Source organism: Phyllobates terribilis, unplaced genomic scaffold, assembly GCF_046119375.1.
Source record: "Phyllobates terribilis strain yellow unplaced genomic scaffold, ASM4611937v1 Scaffold_5__5_contigs__length_657084704, whole genome shotgun sequence".
NCBI lineage: Eukaryota > Metazoa > Chordata > Amphibia > Anura > Dendrobatidae > Phyllobates > Phyllobates terribilis.
Window position 1 is genome coordinate 461,586,317 of NW_027362765.1, and position 25,703 is coordinate 461,612,019.

The 25,703-nt window shown below is 48.7% G+C and overlaps 1 protein-coding gene across 1 annotated transcript in view; it reads right to left on the bottom strand.

The window, feature by feature from the left end:
• Nucleotides 1–18,287: 18,287 nt before the first annotated feature.
• The window catches only part of LOC141273494 (glutathione S-transferase kappa 1-like), a 130,754-nt gene continuing 123,338 nt past the window's right edge, over nucleotides 18,288–25,703 (bottom strand). Inside the window, exon 8 of the mRNA XM_073685397.1 lies at nucleotides 18,288–18,400. Coding sequence (XP_073541498.1) covers nucleotides 18,360–18,400 — 41 coding nt within the window. The 3' untranslated portion in view covers nucleotides 18,288–18,359. The remainder of the gene's footprint in view (nucleotides 18,401–25,703) is intronic.

Below are 25,703 nucleotides of genomic sequence, written 5' to 3' on the forward strand. Positions count from 1 at the left end.
TTTTCTGCATCTACCTCTGAAAAAATATTGGGCTTCTAGCTGTGTGTGGGACTTGTTGTATTAGTCCATCTATACTGACCTCCATCAGGTTGCAAACTGAATATATTTTTTTCTGCATCTACCTCTGAAAAAATATTGGGCTTCTAGCTGTGTGTGGGTCTTGTTCTATTAATCCATCTATACAGACCTCCATCAGGTTGCAAACTGAATATAATTTTTTTCTGCATCTAGCTCTGAAAAAATATTTGGCCTTCTAGTAGTGTGTGGGACTTTCTCTGTTAGTCCATCTATACTGACCTCCATCAGGTTGCAAACTGAATATATTTTTTTCTGCATCTACCTCTGAAAAAATATTGGGCTTCTAGCTGTGTGTGGGACTTGTTGTATTAGTCCATCTATACTGACCTCCATCAGGTTGCAAATTGAATATAATTTTTTTCTGCATCTAACCCAGCCAATAGTTTTGGCCTAATACCACAGTTTGGCCACTCAGCTCTGCTCGGTTACCATCCATTGTTTTTTTGTGCAAACAACTCCAGAGTTGTGAATTAGTTAACCACCAAAATGAGTGGAAAAAGGCCTGCTTCTGGTGGAAAGGGGAATAGGCGTGTTGGGAAGGGGAAAAAAGTTTGTGTCCGTGGGGTAGGTGTTAAAGCAACAGTAACATCTGCAGAAGAAAGACCATCTTCCAGCCAAACTAAAATGTCTACTTCTTTTAGCGGACAATGTGATAAGATCCCTTTCTTACGGCTACGCCAATCGCTACAAATTCCAGATGAGGCACAAAAACAGCAGGTGCTTCAACGGATATCAAGTGCTCCTTTAAGTGGGCTCTCCTCCACATCAACTTCAACATCACAAATACTCCAGTCCTCAAAGGTGTCACCCAAATCGCACTTGCTTCCTCACAGCTCCCAAATCTCCAGCTGCCCGTCTGAGTATGAGGTAGAACAGATGGTTGAGTCTGCAGAGCTGTTTACTCATACTATAGCCTGGGAATCAGAGGTCGACTCCAGCGCTTCTGTGAATCCAGACGAGGAAATGATCTGCACTGATGCCCAGAATCTTTATGAGTCGGATCCAGGACCAGACGCAGAAGGTTCTGACCATAATGTAGACCCTCATTCCCAAACTGTAACTCCTGTTGGTGGAGACAATGAGGAAGACGATGATAAGACTCAAATACCTGATTGGAGCGACAACTTTAGTTTTTTGTCAGGGCAGGAACAGGTTGGCTCTGAGGACGACGGGTGTGATAACACACAGGGTGATGATGATGAGGTTGGAGATCCCACTTACTGTCAACCCACAGTCAGCCAAGAGATGAGGTCAGCAGAGGAGGTGGAGGAAGATGCTAGTGACGACGAGGTCAGGTTGCGCCTTCCTGGACAGAGACGTAGTACTGGAAGCACGTCAACAACTGCATCCTCAAACACAACTCTGCCTCTCACCACAAGTCGTGGTGGCTCTTCAGGTCGCATGGGTGCTAAGCCTTGCATAGCCTGGGCATTTTTTCAGATCGATAAAGATGACCCAACTCGTGTTATCTGTAACATTTGTCAGCAAAAGCTAAGTAGAGGCCAAAAAATACATAGTTTGAGTACTTCATGCATGAACCGGCACATGGACATGAAGCATAAGTTGCAGTGGGAAGCTCAGTGTGCTACAATGCGGCCTAGCCGGCCGGGCCAACCACCGTCTGCCATATCTTGTGCATCCGCGGCCTCTTCATCCTCTGTGACTGGGGGGACAGCAGTCACACCTGTTTTGGGGCGCAGACCTGCCACCTCTTTACCCACAACAGCCAGCGTGATTGGCAGGTCATCATTTTCTTTGGAGGTGGGAACACCAGTTGGTGTTGAGCGCTGTCCGACATCGATAGCACCACCTTTGGATCAAGGCAACCTAACATGTCCGCCTGCATCTTCCTCACAGACCGGCAGTTTGCCGGGGACACCCTTATCAACCCCGTCTAAGCACAATAGCCAGCCCTCGGTCCCTCAGATGTGGACAAGTAAAAGACCATTTCCTCCTAGCCATGAGAAAGCTAAGAGGTTGAATTTCACCATCTGCAAGCTCTTGGCTACAGAAATGCTGCCTTTCCGCCTGGTGGACACAGAGGATTTTCGAGACCTTATGTCCGTCGCAGTGCCCCAGTACCAGATGCCCAGTCGGCACTACTTCTCAAAGAAAGGTGTGCCTGCGTTCCACCAGCATGTCGCACACAACATCACCGCTTCTTTGAGAAACTCTGTGTGTGACAGGGTGCATTTCACCACAGACACTTGGACGAGTAGGCATGGACAGGGGCGTTACATGTCGCTGACTGGGCACTGGGTAACTATGGTGACAGCAGGACAAGGGGCTGCTGTCCAAGTCTTGCCGTCCCCACGAGTTGTGCCTTCTGCAGAGGGCACGGTCGCTGTGTGCTCACTTCCGCCGTTCGCATCCCGCAGCTCAGCAACTTACATCTCTACAGAAGTCGTTGGGCCTGCCACTTCACCGGCTAAAATGCGATGTGCCTACCCGGTGGAATTCAACTCTGCACATGTTGCAGCGACTGTGGCAGCACCGACAAGCCCTGGTGCAATACGTTCTGACGTATAGCCTGGGCCAACGAGATTCAGAGGTGGGGCAAATCACGCTGGAGGAGTGGTCTCAGATCAGGGACCTATGCACCCTTCTGCACAGTTTTGAAATGGCGACGAAGATGTTTAGTGCTGATGATGCCATTATCAGCATGACTATTCCGGTGATTTACATGCTGGAGCACATGTTAAACAGAATTCGGAGTCAGGTGGTGGCACAAGAGGAGGTGGAGGAAGTAGAGGAGGAGGAGTTGTATGCGGAAGGGCTAACATCTGCAAGGTCCAGACGGTCGGCAGCACCAAGGCGGCAGGCATGTGAGGGTGGGGGAGATGGTTTTACCAGGGCGCATGGTAGCAGCCAAACTAGTGAGGAAGGTGCAGGAGCCCAGGAAGAAGTGGAGGACGAACTGATGGAAGACTCATCAGATGAGGGAGACCTGGATCACATTTCTGCTGTGCGAGGTTGGGGGGAGAGGACAGAGGAAGGAAGCATGATTGTTACCTCGCCACCAACACAACAGGGACTTGGTGCTCCTGGATGCGCAACACACATGAGTGCCTTCTTGCTGCACTACCTGCAACATGACCCTCGAATTGTGAGAATTAGAAATAATCCTGACTACTGGGTTGCCACACTGTTAGATCCCCGGTACAAAAGTAAATTTGCAGAAATTATTCCTGCCATAGAAAGGGATGCACGCATGCAGGAGTATCAGCAGAGACTGTTGCAGAATCTTACATGTGCTTTTCCACAAAATACCAGTGGTGCACGTAGTGAATCTCACAGTTCCAACTTGCCAACCGTGGGACCGTCAAGTGTTCAGCACTCAAACCGTAACAGAACCACAGTATCTGCTGGTAACATCAATTTTGCGGAATCATTTCACCACTTTTTTAGCCCATCCTTTGCAAGGCCACAGGAGACAAGGAGTCTGAAACATAGTCAACGCCTAGAGACGATGGTACAGGAGTATCTCCAAGTAAACATTGAAGCCACGACTGTGTCACTGGACCCTTGCTCTTTTTGGGCTTCCAATCTGGATAAATGGCCGGAGCTAGCCACTTACGCCTTGGAGATCTTGTCATGCCCCGCAGCCAGCGTTCTGTCTGAACGTGTGTTCAGCGCTGCTGGTGGTGTGCTGACAGATAAGCGCACGCGGCTCTCCACTGATAATGTAGACAGACTCACGTTCATAAAGATGAACAAATCATGGATCCGAAACGACTTTTCTACCCCTGTGTCATCCTGGGGAGAGTAAAAGCTTGATGATTGGTTAAAATCACCCTACCAACCGTTTTAAGCTTTCAAATTATTAATCATGTTTATCTGTATCTTGACTGGAAAATAATTTGGGCTTTGTAGCAGTGTGCAGCACTGATCCTATTAGGCCATCTATACTAAAGCTTCACCAGATTTAAAATTAAAAATAATTTTTAGCTGCATCTAGCCCGGAAAATAATTTTGGGGCTCCGAGATGCGCAAGACACATAAGTGCCTTCTTGCTGCACTACCTGCAGCATGACCCTCATATTGTCAGAATTCGAAGTAATCATGACTACTGGGTTGCCACACTCTTAGATCCCCCAAACTTTTCGATCAACCTTTTCATTTTAATAAAGACCAAAAAAATGGTCATTTTTGAAATTATAAGCATTAGCAGGTTGTTAGAAACTGAAATCAAACAGTTTTCAACTCAAAACTTTATTCTAGGTGATGTTACATTTTCACATAGGACCCCTTGTTCGAAAGGAGCTTCTGAACTCTCTCGTCCATTGAATTTGTCAGGTTTTGGATGGTTTCTGCTTCAATTGTTTTGCATGAGGACAGAATACCCTCCCAGAGCTGTTGCTTAGATGTGAACTGCCTCCCGCCATCATAGACACTCCTTTTAATGATGCTCCAAAGGTTCTGAATGGGGTAGAGGTCAGGGGAGCATGGGGGTCACACCATAAGTTTGTCCCCTTTTATGCCCATATCAGCCAGAGATGCAGATGTTTTATGTGCAGCATGAGATGGTGCATTATCATGCAGAAAAATGATCTTGCTGTGAAATACACGGTTCTTCTTCTTGAACCATGGCAGGAAGTGCTGTTTGAGAAAATCCACATACATTATGGAGTTCATCTTTAGCGCCTTCAGGGATCCTAAAGGGGCCGACAATCTCTCTCCCCATGATTCCAGCCCAAAACATTACTCCACCTCCTCCTTGTTGGCGCTGTAGCCGTGTTTGCGTGGGGTGTCCATCAACCAGCCATCCTCCACTCCATCCATCTGGACCATCGAGCGCTGCACGGCACTCATCCGTGAACAAAACTGTTTTGAAATCAGTCTTCATGTAATGTTTGGCCCACTGGAGCCGTTTCTGCTTGTGTGAAGTGGATAGAGGAGGTCGACAGGATGGCGTATGCACAGCTGCAAACCTCTGAAGGACCCTGCATCTTGTTGTTCGGGGGACGTTGGAGGCACAAGCAGCTTCAAAAACTTGTCTGCTGCTATGACAAGGCTTTTTTGCCACTGCTCTTTCAACCTGACGTAATTGCCTGTAGGAAAGAGTCCTCAATTTGCCCTTATCAGCACGCACACGTGTGTACTGTGAATCAGCTACATACTTCTTGATTGCCAAGACACTTCATCCTGATCATCGCACAATGTTGATTGTAGTCATGCCTTGACCTAAACACTCCACAATTTGTTGCTTCTCAACAGCCGACACATCCTTTTTCTTTCCCATTTTGACAGAAAATGTAGGCTGCTTAATAATGTGAGAGAGCCTTCTTAAGTAGTCTTGCCTTTCATTGGACACACCTGCCAAACTAATTAGCACAGGTGTCTGCAATTGCTTACAGTGATATAAAGAGCCCTGACACACATCACCATCAATGAGTTTAACTGACAAACAAACAAATTCTTCCCTTATCACTCCTAAACACTTTTTGCATAATAATTTGGAACGCAGTGTACGTGCTTTTCCACAAAACACCAGCGGTTCACGTAGTGAATCTTACAGTTCTAACTTGCCAACCGTGGTCTGTATGGAGTTGTTCAATAAAGGGCCCAAAATTAAGATAACATAGATGGGAGAGGTCTCTATGAATAGGAATTCCTAAGTATTTGATACCCTGTGAGGGACAGGCAAAGGGAAAGTTGGACTGGATGGAATCCTATATGGATTTGGGGAGGGAGACATCGAGGGCCTCAGACTTCGCTGCATTGATTTTAAAATTTGACCATGTAACAAAGTGATCTATTTCAGCCATAACAGCAGGGATGGATATATGTGATTGAGTGATATATACTAGGACATCATCAGCAAATAGAGAGCACTTGTACTCGGTGCCTCCCACCTCAATCCACCTAATATTGGGGTTATGGCGAATTGATGAGAGCAGGTGCTCCGTCACTAGGATGTATAAGAGAGGGGACAGAGGACATCCCTGCCTTGTCCCATTGGTGATTGTGAAAGGTGATGAAAATGTTCTGACGCACCCCCTGGGCCTTGGGACACCCGGAGCCGGACCCTTTTTGGTGGATGCTGGTGGTTGTAGTCTTCGTGGCGGCGACCCGGTTCCGTGGCTCAGGGCGGTCAAACCAGTGGCGGAACTATTTATGTGGTTTTGATGTTTAAATGTCCGACTACGCCACCCGTGGATTGCGGTCAGAGTGAACCGCTGCTACAGGGCAGACCGCTGAGGCTGGTGTTGTGGGTGCAGCAGAGCGTAGCATAACTCCCCACGGGAGGAGTATAGCCTCAGGGCAGTGTATGCGGAGGATGGGGGTGATGGTGCAGGGCAGCAGCAGTAACGACACAGAGTCAGTGATGCAGTCCAGGGCCTTTACTCACAGTTCTTATTATCCAGACCACGTCTGCAGGTAACGGCTGCCCACGTCATACTGTGCTCACCAGGTGAGGGGTTCAGACAACTCCCAGATAACTTTGGAGCACTTCACAGGACCCCCTTTGTGTGTCCTTTGTCTGGCCTTTCTTACCAACACTTCTGTCCGGCTGCCTCGGGCCTCCTCTTGGTAAACTTGGCGCCAGTTTCCCTGACCCTATGTGGTGCCTTCCTAGCGGGTGTAGCGAGGGGCTGCGCCACATAAAATGTCAGAGCCTCCGGTTTCTAGCTGAGGGTCGTTTCCTGCCTCCACTAGTTCGGGGACCGGTCTCCCCCTTTGGCCTGACCCCTCCACGCAGGTGGATTCGGGCGTGCGGTGGCGACTCGCCCGTCCGCACCCCTGGGATCCCTTCATTCCTCGTTCCTGGAGCCTTCTCCGCTCCTCTTCCTTCCTTCTCCCTCTTCCAGGCCTGGGCCTCTGTTACTAGGCCCGCCTCCGGAGCAGAGCTCATGCAGAGCCCCTGCTCCCTGCCACTTCTGCTCAGACTTCTCTGCACTGAACTAAGATGGTGCCCACCTTTTATACTCCCTTCTCAATGCACCCAGGAACTGCTTCCTCACTGCTCCTGCACTACAGGGTTCCCCTTCCTCAGTGTTCCCTCCCCCCACTCCAGCCAGGGACAGGGACTGTCGTGCCCATCTCAGGGGCATATTGGTCGCCCTGCCCCACGGCAATGTGGTGTAATGCATGCAGGTGTCGGGTCCTGATCCACACTCCATCCTTACCTGAGAGTGAGATATCACACCTCTGGGTGAGATGCAATACGTCTGTAGCAACCGAGCCCTCAGGGTGCTACAGTTCCATTTATCTTCAGCCTAGGTGACGTATTGCGATACAGGGCCGTGATTTTGGCTATAAAAGGGTCCCCTAGACCCCTACCCCAAGCTTTTTAAGAGAATCATATATGGCGTGCCAGGAGACTCTATGGAATGCTTTCTCAGCATCCAACGAGAGTATCTAATTACAAATTTTTAACTGCATCTAGCCCAGGAAATACTTTGTGCCTAGTAGCAGTGTCTGCTAGTCAGCGGATTATCCCGGCTGTTAAGCAAGCTACACCACCTGTAGTTTAGACACTTAATTTTTTCAAAGGAAATGATTCGGGACCATGGGATACTTAGTGAAGAGCATCAGGAGGCACCCCAAGGCATAGGGGCTGGGACTGGCAGTAGGATGCCTTGCGGTGGACAGCCGAGCTCGATCCTTATAAAAGCTTTTTAACTGCAGCAGCTTTAGTGGACGCTACTGGAGCTGGAATTACGCGGCTGCTGGCATGAGACTTGCCCTCCAATAGATCCTTGGAAATGGATTTAAAGTGTATTCATTCAAATTAGAGAGACAATTTAAATTAAAAAGCTTAGAGCTGCCTCCACCACAGGGGGGCTCGCTCGACCCACCAGCGGACAGGCACCAGTATTGGGAGAGGGGGGCTGGCCGTCAGGGTTCACCGCGGCTCTGGCACAAACCCGGCGACACGGAGGTGGCACGGGCAGGAGCGGACTGGCCGTGTCGGCTTCTCACTTTTTGGATTTTAGAAGGGCATGACATGCCTATATCTGTGTCTCCCCCTCCTTTTACTCCTCCACCTCTTTTATTTTCGCATGACTATATGTACTTGTCACTTTTCCATGTGTTAGTTATGTCTTCTGAGCAGTTTGTCAGCTTTTGGACACCTTTGAAGGTGTTTTCTATGTGTTTCTATGTGTTTTTGTTTGCCTGCCATTGGTTTTAACGGTGTTCGAAGGTGTTCGACGAACAGTTCGACGAACAGTTCGGCGAACACACGGGTGTTCGACGAACTGAACCGAACTCGAACACTACGGGGATGGCTCAACACTAGACACCACTCTTGAAGCCAGAACAGTGCAAACAGGTGCTCGGTTGAATGGCAGATAATGCTTCCAGTATGTTTCCAAGGACGACCTTGTCTTCCACACAGTCCAGTCTCACTAGCCAAGAGTCTGGACCACATAATCCTCACCCTGTTCCTCCTTCCTCCCACCATGGTGAGTCCCATGAGACCACACTCAGACACTCCGAAGAGCTCTTTACATTTCCATTTATTAATGCTGGCCTTTCTCCCTGCACGTTTCAAGAAGGACATGAGTACATCGTGTGTAATGATGCCCAAATGTTTGAGCTAATAATTTTTAGCGGGTCATCGTGCTACCCTTGCTCTTAATTATTCCAGGGTGTGTATGATGTCCTCCATCATTTTTATAGGATGTTTATGAGTTTCTACCTGTACAATTTTTACATGTATATGTGGCACCCTGCTACCACTGGTTCCACAGGACCCTAAAGGGTGCATGGACGGACTTCTCCACAAGAGGCCCTCATTATATGCAGACACCTCAACCCTTCCACCTCAGACCACCAGAGGAAGCCCTGTTAGGGATATATATATGGAGGGTGGAGTGAGGCAGTCAGTAGTTCAGACAGAGAGGAAGTCTGAGAGCGTGCTGGCGCTGAGACCAGTGAAGGAGCAGCACGTCTGCTGCTGAGTTCCGAGGGCCCCGAGTGTGGCCGGAGGCAAAAAGGAGAGGAGAAAGGAGTTAAGGGGGCAGAGGAGCATCACAGGCTCACCCCAGAATACATAATCCGGACACCGGGTCCACGCCTACAGGGTCCTCTATACCCAGTAGGGACAACCGGCATACCAGGAGGCTTCCAGACCCCTGGTCATCCTGAAGCTACCAGCAATAACAGGACTAGGAACCACGAAGGCCCCCGCATCCAGGGATAGTGGTTGCCAAAGAAAGGTCCTACTACCAAGCGGTCAGGTGAGAGAGCAACACAACACAGAAGCTAGGCCAAGTTCCAGGCTGGCTAGAAGCTTAGAGAGAGGGAGACACGGATCAGGAGGTCTTATACCCGCTCACTGGGGAGAAGTCCTGAAGTGCACCCTTCCTAGCAAGTACCCTGGACCATACCTGCCGTTACACCAGTAAAGGTACTGAAGCAAACCCCTTGTGTACGTGTACGTCATTCCCCTTGACCTGGCCATCTCTCACCTGCATCCGTTCCATCAACTCTGCCCCGGGGGTCCGCTCCGCCTGTGGGGAGCAGAAACATCTCAGCTGCCATTTCATCACCCCCGGAGGTCTGCAGCAGCGCCGGTAACCATTACCGGAAACGACACGTGGCATCACGAAACAAACCATACACTAAAATTCCCTTTTTCAAGAGAGACCCCAGAGTACGGGCCCGGGAGCCGACTGCCGTGACATCCTAAGCAAGGTAAAAGGCCCGGGTACCGAGTCCCCTATATCCCCCTGGGTGACACATCTCTCATCTCTGGCATCACAAACAGGATACATGACCAGCCCGTTATCAGTGGGTATTGTCTGCCTAAACAACTGTTTTTCCACATTGAATGTGGCGCCTGCCCAGAATAACGGACGCCATTATGTGCATGATCAAAGACAACAATATGGAACCTCCCATCGTGGGCCGGGTCCCAGAGTGGCGCCAAAAGCACAACCCGCCCCTTGCAACTGTGACCGTCCGCATAGATGTGTCTGTCAAGGCGGGGAGGACGTCCCTGGGAGTGACCGACAGCAGGCTGCCATGGAACCGCCCCGGAAAAGGGAGGAGAGGAGGAGAGAAGGAATGGAGACAGGGTGTGGTCTTAACCAGTCTAGACAGACCGCACCCGGCAGCCAAGATGGAAGGAGGTCAAGACTGAACCTCCGCCTCTGGCCTGCAGCAGCTGGCAACCGCTCTCACCCTGGAGGAGGCAATAGTGAAGCTGTCCCCGGAGGAGACCGAATTCCTCCAGGGCGAAGTACTGGAGCTGAGCCAGCAGCTGGAAAAGGCCCAGCAAGCGACGATCACCAGGTGAAAAACGGAGCTGCTGGCGAAAATCACCGCCCGGCGGCAGTCAGCACTGCGTGCCACCTGCAGCACTCCAGCCCAGGCGGAGCATGAAGAGCGCCAGGAGGTCGCGTCCAGCACAGGAGCAGGTAGGAGAAGTTCCTCTGTCCCGGGAGCTGCAAGCGCCGACCTGCTCCTGGGCCTCCTACAGCACCCTCCGGTCCCAGCCACGTACACCTTGGAGCAGCTGCTAAGCCCAGAACCTCCACCCCCGGGCGCTGACTCCGCAGACCTCCTGCTCGGCTCCGTCCCAGAACCGCAAGCCCCGGCACCCGAGTAAGTGTACGGAGCACCCTCGTTCGACTAGTCTGCCAAGTTCGAGGACCAGCAGCAACGCCCTCTTCTCCCCGCACCAGCGCCCCTGTCTGCCGCCATGAAGGAGAAAAGTATAGGTGGGACAACCAGGGGGGGACCTGATGGGGTTTCCGCAGGAGAACCAGACCCAAGCCCTGCAGAGAGAGGAGTTCTGCAGATGGGAGCTCCAACAGCTAGCAAAAGACCCGGTGGGTGCGCTCAGAGCAATTGGAGGCTAGAAACAAGGCCGCCAAGGCACAGGTACACCAAAACGAGACCATTCGGCCTAGTCCCCGGGAGGAGGGACTAATAGTCAAATTCAACCAAGAAGCCAGATGGGGCTTTATACGTGACCCAGAATTTGACCGGGACATTTTTGTGAACAGGCGGGATGTCGAGTCCCACCTAGAGCAAGGACACCCTGACCGGAATTTATACTGGTGACTATGTCTCCTACACCAGGCACCATGGGGAATGCGGGTGGTACGCCCTCAGAGTCCATCGCGTGTTTAAGGAGGACGAGGACATGCCCCTGCAGCCTGAGGCTGATGACCTGGCTGGGTCAGACGGCGAGCACCAGGAACATCCCCAGTGGGGATACCACTACTAGTGTAAAAGTAGATGAAACTGAAAACTGTACATAAGTTGCCCGGAAGGGTGCAGTGACTTAATGTTTGTTACCCAGTTACCCGTAAGGGTACAAAGACTGACAGGCTGAGGACTGTGAGCAGCCAAAGACTCATACCTGTACATAGTTTGCACTTCTTAAAGTGCCCTTTATTGGTTTTATATACACAACCACAGACCTCAGAACAAAAACCCGTTTGGCGTGGCCTAAGACGAGGTCCAGGACCTGGATCGTCTATGCCCTGCAGCCACGCCCAGGGCCTACGTTGAGGGTTTTCGGACGAGTCCCTCATGCTGCTCAAATTGCACCTTTACTAGTGAGATGGACACCCTGTTTGGGATCTCACTACATTTACTTGAAAAAGTTGTAAATGTTTTTCATGAAAAAAAAAAAAGTATATTCAAGTGCAAAGTTTTATATTATTTCTGATAATGTTAACCAGCAATGTTCAAGTAATGTGCCTCCCATAAAGGGAAGAAAATGTTTTATAATCTAAGTGATGCATCTAAAAATTTTGTATGTCTAAAATACCGTGTTTTTGCTCAGTTTCAGCCAGCGGACGTGCTGTGTTTACCAGGGGGGAGTGTGGCGCCCCTGAGGGTTCAGTCGCCACAGAGGTACTGCACCTCACCCAGAGGTGTGGTGTCTCCTTCTCTCAGGTAAGGAGGGAGTGCTGCCCGGAACCCCAACACCTGCATTCAACACTACACTACTCCAGGCCGGCTGGAAGGGCAAGATGCACTGTGTTTCTGTTGAGCCCTGTCCCTGGCTGGAGTGGGGGAACCAAAGAGAGGGAGAACCAGTAGTGGGTGAGGGTGGAGGAGGTAGAGTAGGGGAGCACCATAATAGGAGGTATATAAAGGGAAGCCATCTTAGGGTGGCAGGGAGACAGAGAGTGAGAGTGGATTCAGTGAAAGGAGAGGAGGGGATCAGAGTCTCTTCAGGAGCTCTGCTCCAGAAAAAGGCCTAGGAAGAGAGGCCCAGGAGGGCAGCAGAGGAGAAAGGCTCCGTTAACAGAAAGGAACCCAGGGGGTACGGTGAGTGCAGGATGGCACCCGTATGCCCGAGTCGGCCAAGTGTCAGAGGGATCAGGCCGCAAGAAAGGAACCGGTCCCTCGACCAGCCGTGTTACTCCAGGTCTCGGCTGGAAAACGGGAGGCTTCTGCACTTCCATGGTGCAGTTGCCACAGCCTCACCCTAGTCACCGTGAAGGGCATCAAGTAGGTCCGGGAACTCCAGGTTGCCCAGAGGGACTTCAGAGCACCCGATCGGGACTGTGAGTGGGGAAGCGCAGGGCAGGAGGGAGAAGACCCAGCGCGAGAAGTCAGTCTAGTAAGGAACATAAAGAAAGCGGGGTTCCGTCAAGCGCTCCTGATATACTTGAGAAAGTGCTGGACCCCTTATCTGGTAGACGCAGTGCGACGCGGGAGGCTGACACCCGTACAGTGTACATGAGGAACTTGAACAGAACTGTGAGTAAACTCGGATCACTGTACTCCGCTGCCTCCGTCAGTTATTTCCGCTGCGCCATCTCTCCTGCACCACAAGCCCCCGCACCACCATCATCTATACTACACTGCCCTGGGGCCCGCTCCACCTGTGGGGAGCCGTTCCAACCCAGCTGCCCTATCAACTGCCCCAGAGGTCTGAAGCAGCGCTGGTACCTATTATCAGAAACCACAGGTGGATTCACGAACACTTCCTAAGAACTACAAATCCCATATAAATATTTTCCTTCCCCTTTTTGTTGACCGCCCTGGCCCACGGACCGGGCCGCCGCCAGTGTGACATATCCCTTCCCCCAGAATCTATAGGCCCGGCACCGAGTACCCCACGGCCCTGGGGGCGTGTCATCTCTGTATACCCCCCAGGGGTAAATGTTTTTCAGTCCTTGCACTTAATGCATAGGCTTTACCAGTCTAGGAGTCCCACTCCTTAAAAATGGTGGGGGGGAAATGTTTTCTTATGAGGTCCTCCTCTACGTGTATTGCAGTTCTTCCTTCTAATTTTTGGCAGCCCTTGCACTTAGTGCATTTTAACAGAATGTGTATGAGGCCCTCCTTTATGTCTAATACAGGGTGTATCGGAGTACCCCCTTCCTTCTAATTTTTAGCAGTTCTTTCATTGTCTGCATAGGTTTTTTGAGTTTGAGAGTCCCTCCTTCAGAAGTTAAACAGGATGTGTCTGACTAGGTCACACACACCACAGGCCCAGATAAGGTAGAATGTTAAAATTACATTTACCAGTGGATGCAGTTTTCTTTTCCCCTTTACTATGTCATCTACTCTAGTCATTGGCGATGGGAAAATACATTGAGGTGACCCGGCTGTTAAGGGATGGAGAAGGTGTTTTTTGTTTTTCGCTTTTTAATTTTGCCTTATATACAAGTGATTATACAGGAAAGCATGTTTCCTAGCATTTTTTCCTGTAAAATCCATTTTTATCTTCGGTTTTGTATATGTGGGGGAGACATGTGTAAGGTGCCCCAGCGAGGTAGTCGTGGGCGAGCTGTAGCCCCCTCTCGCTCTGGCACCCTACAGACAATTCGTGTCCTTCCTCTGATGTGTGGCTGTGTATGTGGTGCTCTCCACTTACTTCAAACCATCCGATCGCGGCTGTCTCCAGGCATTTCTCTTCTGGGACCAGGGCAGCAATAAATTCAGAGGACATGAGGTTCTTAACCAGAACTTGGACTTTACTTGGGGAAGAGGAATATATACAGTATTTACAGGCAGATATAATGGATAAGGCCCGACAGGTTATTATCTCTCTCACAGGCGCTGGCAACATCTTCAGCCCTGGTTCCCTCTTTAAGTGAAGCATCTCTGTGACTCTAATCTCTAGCCCAAGAGACTCTTCTGCAATACCAACAGTGATCTGGATCCGATATCTCCCCCACGTCTTAGCCTGGAGTCCTATTTATCTTCCTCTGCTTCCTGCAGACTAGAAGTGCCTCGGGTCCTCAACACTTCCTTTGAGTTTCTCCGGCCGGCTAACAGGACTCTTGCTCTTGCGTAGGGAGACTTTCACACTAGTGATCCCACTGTCTGAGGGTATGGAGCTCCCGTCTACCCTAGCAGCCACTATATATTCTGGCTGCCCGCACGGTTCACTGTCCTATCTCTTACTGAATATCTCTTCCTGCTTCTGGAAACTAAGCAGGGATTTTTCCTAAAGTGCCCACCCTCTGTGAGCTGTCATCACTCAGCATTATCCCCATCACTGTCTGTAACACTGCTAGCTAGACTCAACCTAACATCTGCATAATACCTACGCAACGGGTGATTAACTCACATATTATCCCATTCATGGGAAAAGAGGGGATTTTTCACCATATTATAATATATATGAACCTATAAGAAAGATGGTGCACCCCAGAGAATACAATTTAGTACAAAAAGATGAATTAAAAGGTATATATTTTATTTAGGTATATTAAAATCAAGAAACACTACAAAAGTATAAAAAGAAGGTCAATAGGTATAAAGTGAGAAACACATGAAAAAGAGGATCACAGAGGGACATAGGGGCTCAATAAGCACTGCATAAGGAGTCCTCTATATAAATCAACGCAGAAAATAGCAGTATTCACAGTTAGAGGCACAAACGTGCATGGACTCATAAGGCAGTACCACTGCCATACACATAATTACCAGTATCAATCTAACAAACAGTGTATAGGTATATCTATGCGCTCACTGTTGAGTATAAGTCAGGCTTAACCATATATGTCCCGCTGTGATCGCGCCCCGACGCGCGTTTCGCATGGTGGGCTTCCTCGGGGGGCGATGTGGTATGTATGAAGTCTTATGTCTCATTATATACCCCTCCTTAATCAGAATGCCCGCCACAGCCATTGGTAACGGCGCACGCGAGCGAAATCCCGGTGTCCATGAATCACTTCCGGCTATCCTGATGACGGCGCGGGTCAGGAAGGTGTTTCCTGTGACGTCATTTCCCGCGTCGCATCATATGGATGCCTTTGGTGATGATGGTACTGCAGGGACTCACTGCGCGTGCGCATATCCAGGTGGCCATCTTTCTTATGGGCAAAAGTGAAGGGCAGGACTCACCACTCTCTCATTTTAAGCCATTATTAGATTCATGCCTTGTGGGAAGTATTTAAGACCGGGTAACCAGGAGAGGAGCGTAAAAGAACAACAAGCAAGACAGTCACAGTTCATGTGGGAGAGGGGTAACTCTCATTACGTGGGACATCACTCAAATATAATATACATCAGCATATGTGGTCCCAAGGGAAAACAGTCATATATTTCCTCTGCGTTCCCAGATGTATGACTGTATTTTTCTCCATATACGCTCCATTTCTCACAAGATCCCGTAAGGGTTTATAGAGTTGAGGTCACGTCCATCAATAGGTAGGGTATATAGATAGAGACATCAAATATAATACGTATCCAACTATAAAGTGTGAAAGAAAACATATATAAAAAAAATTAATTAAAATAATTTAAAATACAATTTAAAAACAAGTTGAAGAGAGAGGTAGAGAGACATGGATTGGTTTTTATAGAAAAGATGAAAATGATAGTTTTTCATAGAGCCCAGATGGGGACATGGTGTCCAGAATGAAAATCCAACGACATTCTCGTCGGGCTAAAATTTTCCTTCTGTCACCTCCCCTGATACTACACAATACTCTGTCTATTCCAATGAATTTGATTTCATCAATATTGCACTTATGATGTAACCTAAAATGTTTTGGGGTGGTTTTTAATGCAGAAACATTCTCAGCTGTGCTCGCAGCTTTAATGTCTCTGATATGCTCCCTCACTCGTATGCGGAACTCACGAGACCTAACATCTGCACCCAGGATAGTGGCATCTTGTGGCTGATTACAGGTACTGCAGCCCACAAGGAATTATGCCAGGAACAAGCTCCACAACACTCAAAGCTTGATCAGGGCACTAAGTTCCCCCTTTACTCTACTGACTGGACCACTGAAGCTAACCCCTTAGCTTGGCCTACCAACAGTTCAGACAGGTCTAACTACAGGAACACTTCTTTTAACTACCTTAGTGCCAAGGGAAGGCTACGTCCTTCCCCACTATTACACATGTACAGTATGTGTGTATATATAATATAAGAGACAAAGAAAAGCACCGCATAAAGATGTTCACTAGGAACTAAGAACTACTGACCAATAAATCATATAGGGATACAACCCGCTGTGATATATAGGGGGACCACTAAGAGGAAGCTGCAAAGGTGGAGAGATGGAGAGAAGCCCAGGGCACAGCAGGTTGTATCCCTATATTCCTTCTCTGCTATTTTCCAGTATAACCTCTGGGAGTAAAACCTACAAGCTTTATCCATTCATAAGTCTTTTGCTTGGTACCATTATTAGATTCAGAATATTTCCTTTATTTGGCACATACTGAGAATTCATGATTTATTGGTCAGTAGTTCTCTCTGGGAGATCCGGGAATACCTGACACTTTTCATGTGACATGTACTTCTACTTGACCCACGACTGTGATCTTATGACCATCTTGACCATATCTGGGACAACCATGTCACATTGTTACCAGGCGCCTGGCTTTTTCATGTTTGCATAATTGTTTTGTGATGGCCATCATTGTTTATGATCATTATCATATTATCCTGTATTCATATTGCCGATGATGCTAAGAGATCATTCATATCTATATACATTTTTTCTGAGTGTCTTGGTCCCACATGTAGGTTGCTGCTCACATTGATAAATTTATATTTCATTACCCAGGGATGTATTATACCATTTGTTGTTTTTTTTAAGTGTTTTTAACTCCATTGTCCTTTTGTGCTCAAACTTTTTGTATTACTTACTGTTATACCAGGTGTGCACATCTTTATGCGGTGCTTTTCTATGTCTCTAATATGGTTCCCTCTCCACAAGATGTTGCACCCTACAGTATTAATTTTATAAAACATGCAATAGCCTTATTTAAATGCTCAAGAGCCAACATAGCTGTTAAACCATATATGCACACATACGGTCAGCATAAGCTCCACTCCAAAAACAGTTTAGAATCAAGGAGAAAAAAATGGAGTGATTATATCAAATGTTAAATCTTTATTAAGTACACAATAATCATCAAGTATATATATATATTCCACAATACATAGCATTTAAAAGATAGGGGAAGAAGGGGATCAGGGGAAAAGCAGCACTGAAACACTTATGACCACCCCCATATGTCCATGACATGTGTATAGGTGTGGAGTGGGGGCTCCTAAGGTAAGGAATTGGCAGCAATATAGGTAAGGAAGCCAGGGAAAGTACATTATAACATCATGATTGGGACAGAAGACCATCCACTTGTTACCCCCAGTCAAAAGATAAAGAAAGGACCTTACCGAAGGATAGGGCACTAGGTGTAAAGTGCTGTGTGCAGGAACCCAAGAGAGAGGGACCGCCTAAACGCGCGTTTCGCCTCCAAACTAGTGGCTTTCTCAAGAGGCAGGAACGCTGGTGTGTGCAAGGACCTTAAATATGCTAATTCAGATGATCATGTGACGCATCACATGATCATCCTGAGTGTCTAGACTTCCGCATGGCGGCGCATGCGCCATGGGCCTCTTGTCAGGCGCGCGTGACCAAGCCGTCACGCCCCCCGCATGTGCGCCCTTGCACTGTGCAGGAGACGGCAGACAGCGGGGCACGCGCGCCCGAGAGAGGCCAAACGGCATGCATGCGCACAGTGTTGGTCATCATATAATCCGCAAGGTAGATAGCAGAATGGTGGGAGTAGCAGTATGATTGTTGGTGTGAAGTCGTGGTAGGTATTTTCTGGCAAGTCCCAAACAACATCACAATAACAGCACATATATCTGTATAGTTATGAAAATTATACCAATCCACATCTTACATGCGATATCAGCCACCATAACATCATACATAAAATACATTAGTTACAGTGAAAAAAAACAAAAAGTGGACATAATCACAGAAACATTTAGTGTTATTTAACACCACAAATCATTGCATTCTTCCACATTCTGGCAGTAGTAGTTGTTGTCAGGTTCAATGTTGAAAGTGTTCGTCATAATGGCGGAAGATGAAGGGCAGACAAAATCACAGAAAAAACTCTATACGGGGTATACAGCACACCATTACTAAAATAAAGAAACAATAAAAAAATTAATTAAAAGTTAGCATCAAAAGCTAAAATAATAGAACCATTAAAAGGAAGAAAGCTTGGGATTAAGTTACAGAGTAAACAGGAGAGTAGAGCCTGGAACCAGTATCAGTTATAGGAACGCCGCGAAGGTTAGAGCCTCATTCAAACCCCGAGGGCTAACCGTGTCCAGATTAACGATCCATCTCGCCTCCCTCTGAGCAAGGCGTTGTTTTATGTTACCACCCCGAGAGCCGAGACGCACCACCTCAATACCACGTATCTGCAATGATTTAGGGTCGCAGTTGTGGACTGCCTTAAAATGTCGTGGAAGCGTCTTCATTAATTTTATATTAGTAGTGCGCCTCCTCCCTTCTCTCTGACACTTCTATATAATATAATCTGTGACCTTGTTATTTTCATGGCTGCGGTGATCAGTGTGACAAGATGAGTAGTGGCTGGGAGATGTCGACATGAAGGTCTGACCAGATGGAGAAGAAAGAGAAAACGGCTCTAATCAGATGAGACATCAGCGGTCACTGGAAGTAAGTATTTATACTTGTATCTGCACTGTATAACTTGGAGCAATTCTGTTATTTGTAAAATCCCTTAGGTTACATTTGTGTGAAATGTCTGTGAGCTGACAGATTTTTCTATTGGACGGCACATGGACTCAGGGTTTCATAGATCCATTCACATATCTGTGAAAATCACGCTGATCATGTTGTGTCGTGTTCTGTTCTGATTTTGAAGATCAGAATAGGATTTACTCAGTGGGTCTGTGTGCTGCTCGAGAGAAAAAGAAAATCAAGCAGCACACGGATAAGAAATGTAGCCTTATTATATATAGCGCCATCCCTTAGTGTATAGTGTACTCACTTATTATGTATAGCACAGCCCTTAAAGGGGTATTCCCATCTCCAAGTTCCTATCCTAATATGTAGTAGGAGTAGTAATATTAGCAAATACCTCCAATTAGTTTATGTATCTTGTTCTCCTAATTATCTCGCTTAGTTATGGCCACATGTGTCAGCCTGGCCTGGATGCCACAAATATAATAAAGCTGTGTCTGAGAGCAAGGGGGAGGTTCTCTGGTCAGGGGAACATTATCATGCAATACCTCCTGTCTCAGGCCAGTAGGGGGATCAGGCTGCCCCTATAAAAGCTGGAACTGGGGGCAGGGTTAGAGAGAACTGGACGACCTGTCTCTGGATTGAGAGGTGTCCCAGAGCAGTGAGGGACAGTTGTATTGCACCCTAAGAGGACGTGTGGCAGTAGGAGAGCCACAAGCCAAGGACAAGAGGTGAAGTACGCCTGTCCTGGCAGATAAAGAACCAAATTTACCAGACTTTGGTGTCTGAGGCTGTGAGGATTCCACGTCCTACAGCAGATAACCAGGCCGCAAGGGACTGTACGTTCCTTGGCCTAAGAAGCCCGGAGGTTCCGCCACACCAGAAGGGACCAGCAAAGCCGTACCAGGCCGGGAGTAGAAAGGAACCCACGTTGCAAACCATACGGGCGAGAGGACACGGTGAGCTCGGGACCGTGGGCTGTTACCCTACCAGGAGGAGATAGCCAGAAGGAGCGCAGAGAGCACGGTAGGCCTACACCCTCACCCTGACCAGGGCCAATTTCCCAATTGCTCTCAGACATCCAGGTCCCCTCCTAGTCGGGACTGTTTGTGGATCAGTTCACCTGTTCTAGTAAAGACCCTGGACTGCAATCTGTTGTCTGTGTGCTCCTTGCTCCTCCAGCACTAACGGTACTGGGACGCCCTACACCATCACCCCCATCTTCCATTGTACTGCCCTGGGGCCGCACTCTTCCCGTGGGGAGTCACACTATCCCAGCTGCATACATCATCAGCCCCAGCGGTCTACCTGGCAGCGGCGGTCCGCACTGACCGCAATCCACGGGTGGCGTAGTCGGACACACCAACAGCGCGTCGCAGACTACCACTGGTCTGACCACCCTGAGCCACGGAACCGGGTAGCCACTACTACCCCCATCGTTCCCCTATTGCCCGGATCCGAGTGCCCCACGGCACAGGGGGCGAGTCACACACACATAGTGTTAGCGTTAGTGGTCGTAACTAGTGATGAGCGAGCACTAAAATGCTCGGGTACTCGTTTCTCGGGTCGAGCAAATTGGAATACTTGGGTACTCGACCCGAGCAACGAGCCCAATGTAAGTCTATGGGAAACTCGAGCATTTTTCAGACGGCTCCCCCCGGCAGTCTGCAGAGAGCCTAAAAATTGCCCAAATCGATGGGAACAGTACTCAAATGACATGGGAACAGCATGGGGAAGACCCCTGTAAGCATTTCTGACTCCCAGGTCACTGCTGTTAACAACGTTGTCAGAGTAGTACGCCACTTTTACAGACTCACAATAAAACATACAAAAACAAAACCAAAATGGATTTTCCCGGGAAATATGTTAAGGAACATCCTTTCCAGGGTAATGACTTGTATATAAGGCAAAATAAATAACCAAACCAAAAATACTCCTCCACACCTTGGGCTATGTTTATGACTCGTCCCCAGGGCCGTGGGGTACTCGGCAGCCGGGCCTCTGGATGCCGGTATGGCGGGGATATCACGGTGGCTGGCCCGGTCCGTGACCCAGGGCGGTCAGTACAAAAAGAGGAAATAAAAATGAGTAGAAAAGTTTGTGACGCCACCTGTGATGTCTGGTGAGGATCACCAGTGCTGCAGCAGTCCTCTGAGGCAGATGTTAGGGCAGCTCGAGATGGAACAGCTCCCCACAGGTGGAGCAGACCTCAGGGCAGTGTAGAGAGAGGTGTAGAAAGATGGTGGAAGCAGGAGGGAGATGGCAGGACGGTCCCAGAGGAAGTACAGACACACACAAGGGTAAACTTCAATACCTTTACTGGTGGTGATGCAGGTACGGTCCAGGGCACTCAAGGCGAAGGCTACATTTCTGGACTCTCCCCAGTGATCTGTGTCTTTTACTCTCTAAGCTTCGGGCCTGCCTGGAACTAGGCCTGGCTTGCTTACTGCTTCCTTCTTGTACCTACTGACCTGGCGGTAGGGTTTTCTCCTGGTTCCCACTATTCCTGGTCGCTGGAGCCTTAGTGGTACCTAACCCTGTTGCTGTGGTCAGAGGTTGGTTAACCTGGGACTTGTAGTTCTCCAGGGATTCCGGTTGTTCCTTCTGGTCATAAAGATCCCTGTAGGAGCGGAGCCGTTGTCCGGTAAATGGTTCGGGGTGAGCCTGTTATGCTCCTCTGCCCCCTATGCGCTTCTCCTTCTTCTCCTCAGTCTACAGACTCTCTCATGCAGACTCCCTGAGCAGACTCTCTGAGTTCTGTCCCTGTCTGTGCCTGACAGGAACTCTCACTTGCCTTCTAGCCCGCTCCAGGCTCTCACTGGCCAGACTAGCCCGCAGCTTGGGCATAACCTGGCCTTCAGCCACACAGACTTCAGCTTGTCTCGAGCTGCAGCATGGTGTCACACTGTCTGCTTCCCACTGACTGACTTCCTGAACTTCACCCCCCAGAATATATATACCTGACAGGGCTCCATCTAGTGGACCCTTCTGGGTTCTGTGGCACCAATGCGCAGCAGGGCGCCACATTCACACGTTGCGTTTTTGATGCGTTTTTGCACTTTTGCATTGCTTTCAACCAAGACAAATGCATTCACCAGGAAATGTAATTTTAACATTTTACAACCTCATCTGGCCATGTGGTGTGTGACACATCATCAGACACATGCATATAGTGCTGAAAAGACATGGGAACAGCATGGAGAAGACCTCTGGAAGGATCTCTGACTCCCAGGTCACTGCCTAAAAGTGTGCCCATCATAAGTGATCCTTGGCACATGCGAAGATGCCTCCCGCCATGCACCTGTCATTGCAGACTTGCAACAATCACCTTCCACGTCCTTGTCCCACTTCAGCGTTCAGTTGTCCCTACCCCATTCCTTGGAATGCAAGCGCAAGTATGCAGGCAGCCACCCACCCACCCACAGGCTGCAATACTATACTGCCAAATTTTTGACAGCTGCTTGCACTTGAAATGTGGCCTATTAAGCTCGTGGAGGCGGAAGCTTTTCACAACCTCATGCCGGCGGCGGCCGGGTGTCCATACTCGGTCCCCAGCCGCCACTATATTTCCCGGTATCGCCTCCGCCTTCCACAAGCACGGGTCCCACAACATCACCCGTGCCCTCCCCAGTGCACTTACTGGGAATGACCGCCTAACCACAAACACGTGGACAGGTGAGTGTGGCCAGGGACGGTACGGAGCCAGTCCATAACTTTTTTTTGCTGACAGTTGTATTTAGCTCGGTGAAAGGACTGGCATAGAGGGAAACCCTATCTACCCTGCATGTCATTTCTCACAGGAAGTCCTGTAATGCAGCTTGTTGCAGAAGCAATGGCAGCCCGTCCAACATCAACTCGCCCTTGTCGGTGGTGCTTTGACACACACACACATCTTTCCTTGCGCATTTAATTTCTTGAATACAGAGTTGGACAATGGCCTGATCTGTAATGCGGTTTGAGAAATAACATGCATAAGCATCGCCGATCCACATTAAAAAAGCAGCCATAGAGTGTCCGGGAACCTTCCCTCACACTTTTCTTAGCCAGGGCTGCTTTTCGGCAGGGTTGGACGGTCCCACCAGAGAATCCTCTGGTGTGCCTTGGCTTCTACCTCAGGAAAGTTCATGATAGCGCTAACTTTGCAGCTGCTATGGGGTTCTTGAGCGGGGGAGAAAGGTTAGCCCTCAGAATCAAATCCTCTGGTGGACACAATGTTTTTCTGAAACAGCTTCTCAGTGGGAGTTGTATTTCACCACAGCCATATTCTTTAGCTCGGTGAAAGGACTGGCATAGAGGGAAACCGTATCTACCCCGACTGTCATTTCTCCGTCACCAGGTTCCGCCCATTGTCACACACGACCATGCCTGGCTGTATGTTCAGCGGTGAGACGCACAGATCAGGCTGCTGTGTTACAGCTTTCAACAACTCTGCAGCGCTGGGTGGTTTGTCAATTAAGCATTAAGCATGTTATCTTCAGCACAACCTGTTGCCGCTTGGCCAAGGCAGTGCTGCAGTGCTATCAGCTTGTGACTGATGTGGTCATTTCGGAGATGAAGGAGGAGGTGCATGAGCTGAACAATGTGATTACATTGTTGTTAAATTGGTGACGCTGTTTTTTAAAGTAAAGAAAGATCCTATTGTTTTGGGTTTTTTTAAGTTTTTTTTTAAGACAAATGCATTCACCGAGAAATGTCATTTTAACATTTTACAACCTTAGCTGGCAATGTGGTGTGTGACACATCATCAGACACTTCCTGTTTTATTTATGATGGAGGGACTCTGAAAGTAATAAAGCCTATTTTTATAGAGACATCAGACGGCCCTTACTATTCTTAAGAGGCCCTAGCTATTGTTAGAGAGCCATCAGCCGGCTATGCTTTGTTGTTCCCATTATTAACAAGTGGGTCTCCTATACTGCTATTGCGTATCCAGTGACTGCAAGGGCTGCCAAAAATTTGGACGCAACCCAATACCCCTTTGAAGGGACATAGAGCAGGGTCTCAGTAAAAAAAATGTTACCATTATAAAGGAGCGGGTCTCCTATAAATGGTAATGCCCATGCTGTGACTGCAAGGGCAGCCAAAATTTGGGAAAAACCCCACTAAGAATTTAAAGACACATGGAGCAGGGCCACAGTAACAAGGTACGACATGTTCCCATTAGAAAGGAGAGAGTCTGCTATACAGTTATAGGGTATGCAGTGAGTCCAACGGCTGACAATTTTAGGAAAAACCCCACTAAGAATTTAAAGACACACAGAGCAGGGCCACAGTAACAAGGTACAACATTTTCCCATTAGAAAGGAGATAGTCTGCTATACAGTTATAGGGTATGCAGTGAGTCCAACAGCAGACAATTTTAGGAAAAACCCCACTAAGAATTTAAAGACACATGGAGCAGGGCCACAGTAACTAGTACGACATGTTCCCATTAGAAAGGAGAGGGTCTGCTATACACTTATAGGGTATGCAGTGAGTCCAACAGCTGACAATTTTAGGAAAAACTCCATTAAGAATTTAAAGACACACAGAGCAGGGCCACAGTAACGACAAATTCCCATTTGAAAGGAGAGAGTCTCCGATAGTGTTGGCCTATGCAGTGAATGCAAGGGCTGCCAAAAATTTGGAGGCACTTCAATGCCCCTTGGAAAGAGACGTGGGGGAGGGCCTCATAAAAAAAATGTTCCCATTAGAAAGGAGCAGGCCTCCTATACTTGTAATGCCCATGCACTAAGTGTATGGGCTGACAAACATTTACCCCTGGGGGAGTATACATGAACATACTGTATCAAAAATTTTTTTTACTGTCATCATAAACACCCTTTAAAAAAATTAGGTGGGTGTTGCATCACGGACCACGGTCACCCTGGTGATATGGTGGTGAAGTATGAGGAGAAGGTGGAGGATAAGAGCAAATAGCCAAAATCAGGAAGCGTATGCCCATGTGTGGGTGTGAAAAGGTGCATGGGAATATACCTCTCAAGAAAAGACACTGGATTGGAGTTTATGTTACGCTGCTATCATTCGGTGGTGTTGAGAAGTCTGGCCCAATCCAGCCCTTGTTCATTTTTATAATGTCTGCGGCCACCACACTGCTTCTTCCTGCCTGTTGGGGTGCTCTGCCTCCCTCCCCCTGTGTGCTGCTGTCCTCGCTCTGCATGTCCTCCTGCCAGGTTGGGTCAGTTACTATATCGTCCACCACCTCGTCTTCCACTTCCGCACCCTGGTCCTCCTCCTGACTTTCTGGCAATTGTGTCTCATCATCGTCCACCTCTTGTGACACTTTCCCACCGTCGCCTTCGTCTGACCGTGGCTGCTTAAATATTTGGGCATCGCTACACGCGATCTCCTCTTGCCCCACTTCAAGTGGACCGGGCGAGAGGCCCGAATCTATAAATGGAAAAGTGAACAGCTCTTCAGAGTGTCCAAGTGTGGGATCAGCTGTCTCTGGGTACTCGGCATGGTGGGAGGAAGGAGGATCAGGGTGAGGAATATGCGGTCCAGACTCACGGCTACTGAGACTTGACCGTGGGGAAGACAGGATGGTGGTGGTGGTGGCTAAGTGACTGGAAGCATTATCCGCTGTCCAACCAACAACCTTTTGACACTGCTCTGGGTTCAATAGTGGTGTGCTGCGGTCCCCTAAAAATTGGGACAGGAAGGTCAGGCGAGAAGATGTGGGTTTTTGTTGTGGCACAATTTCGGCTTACCCACGGCCTTGTCCTCGGC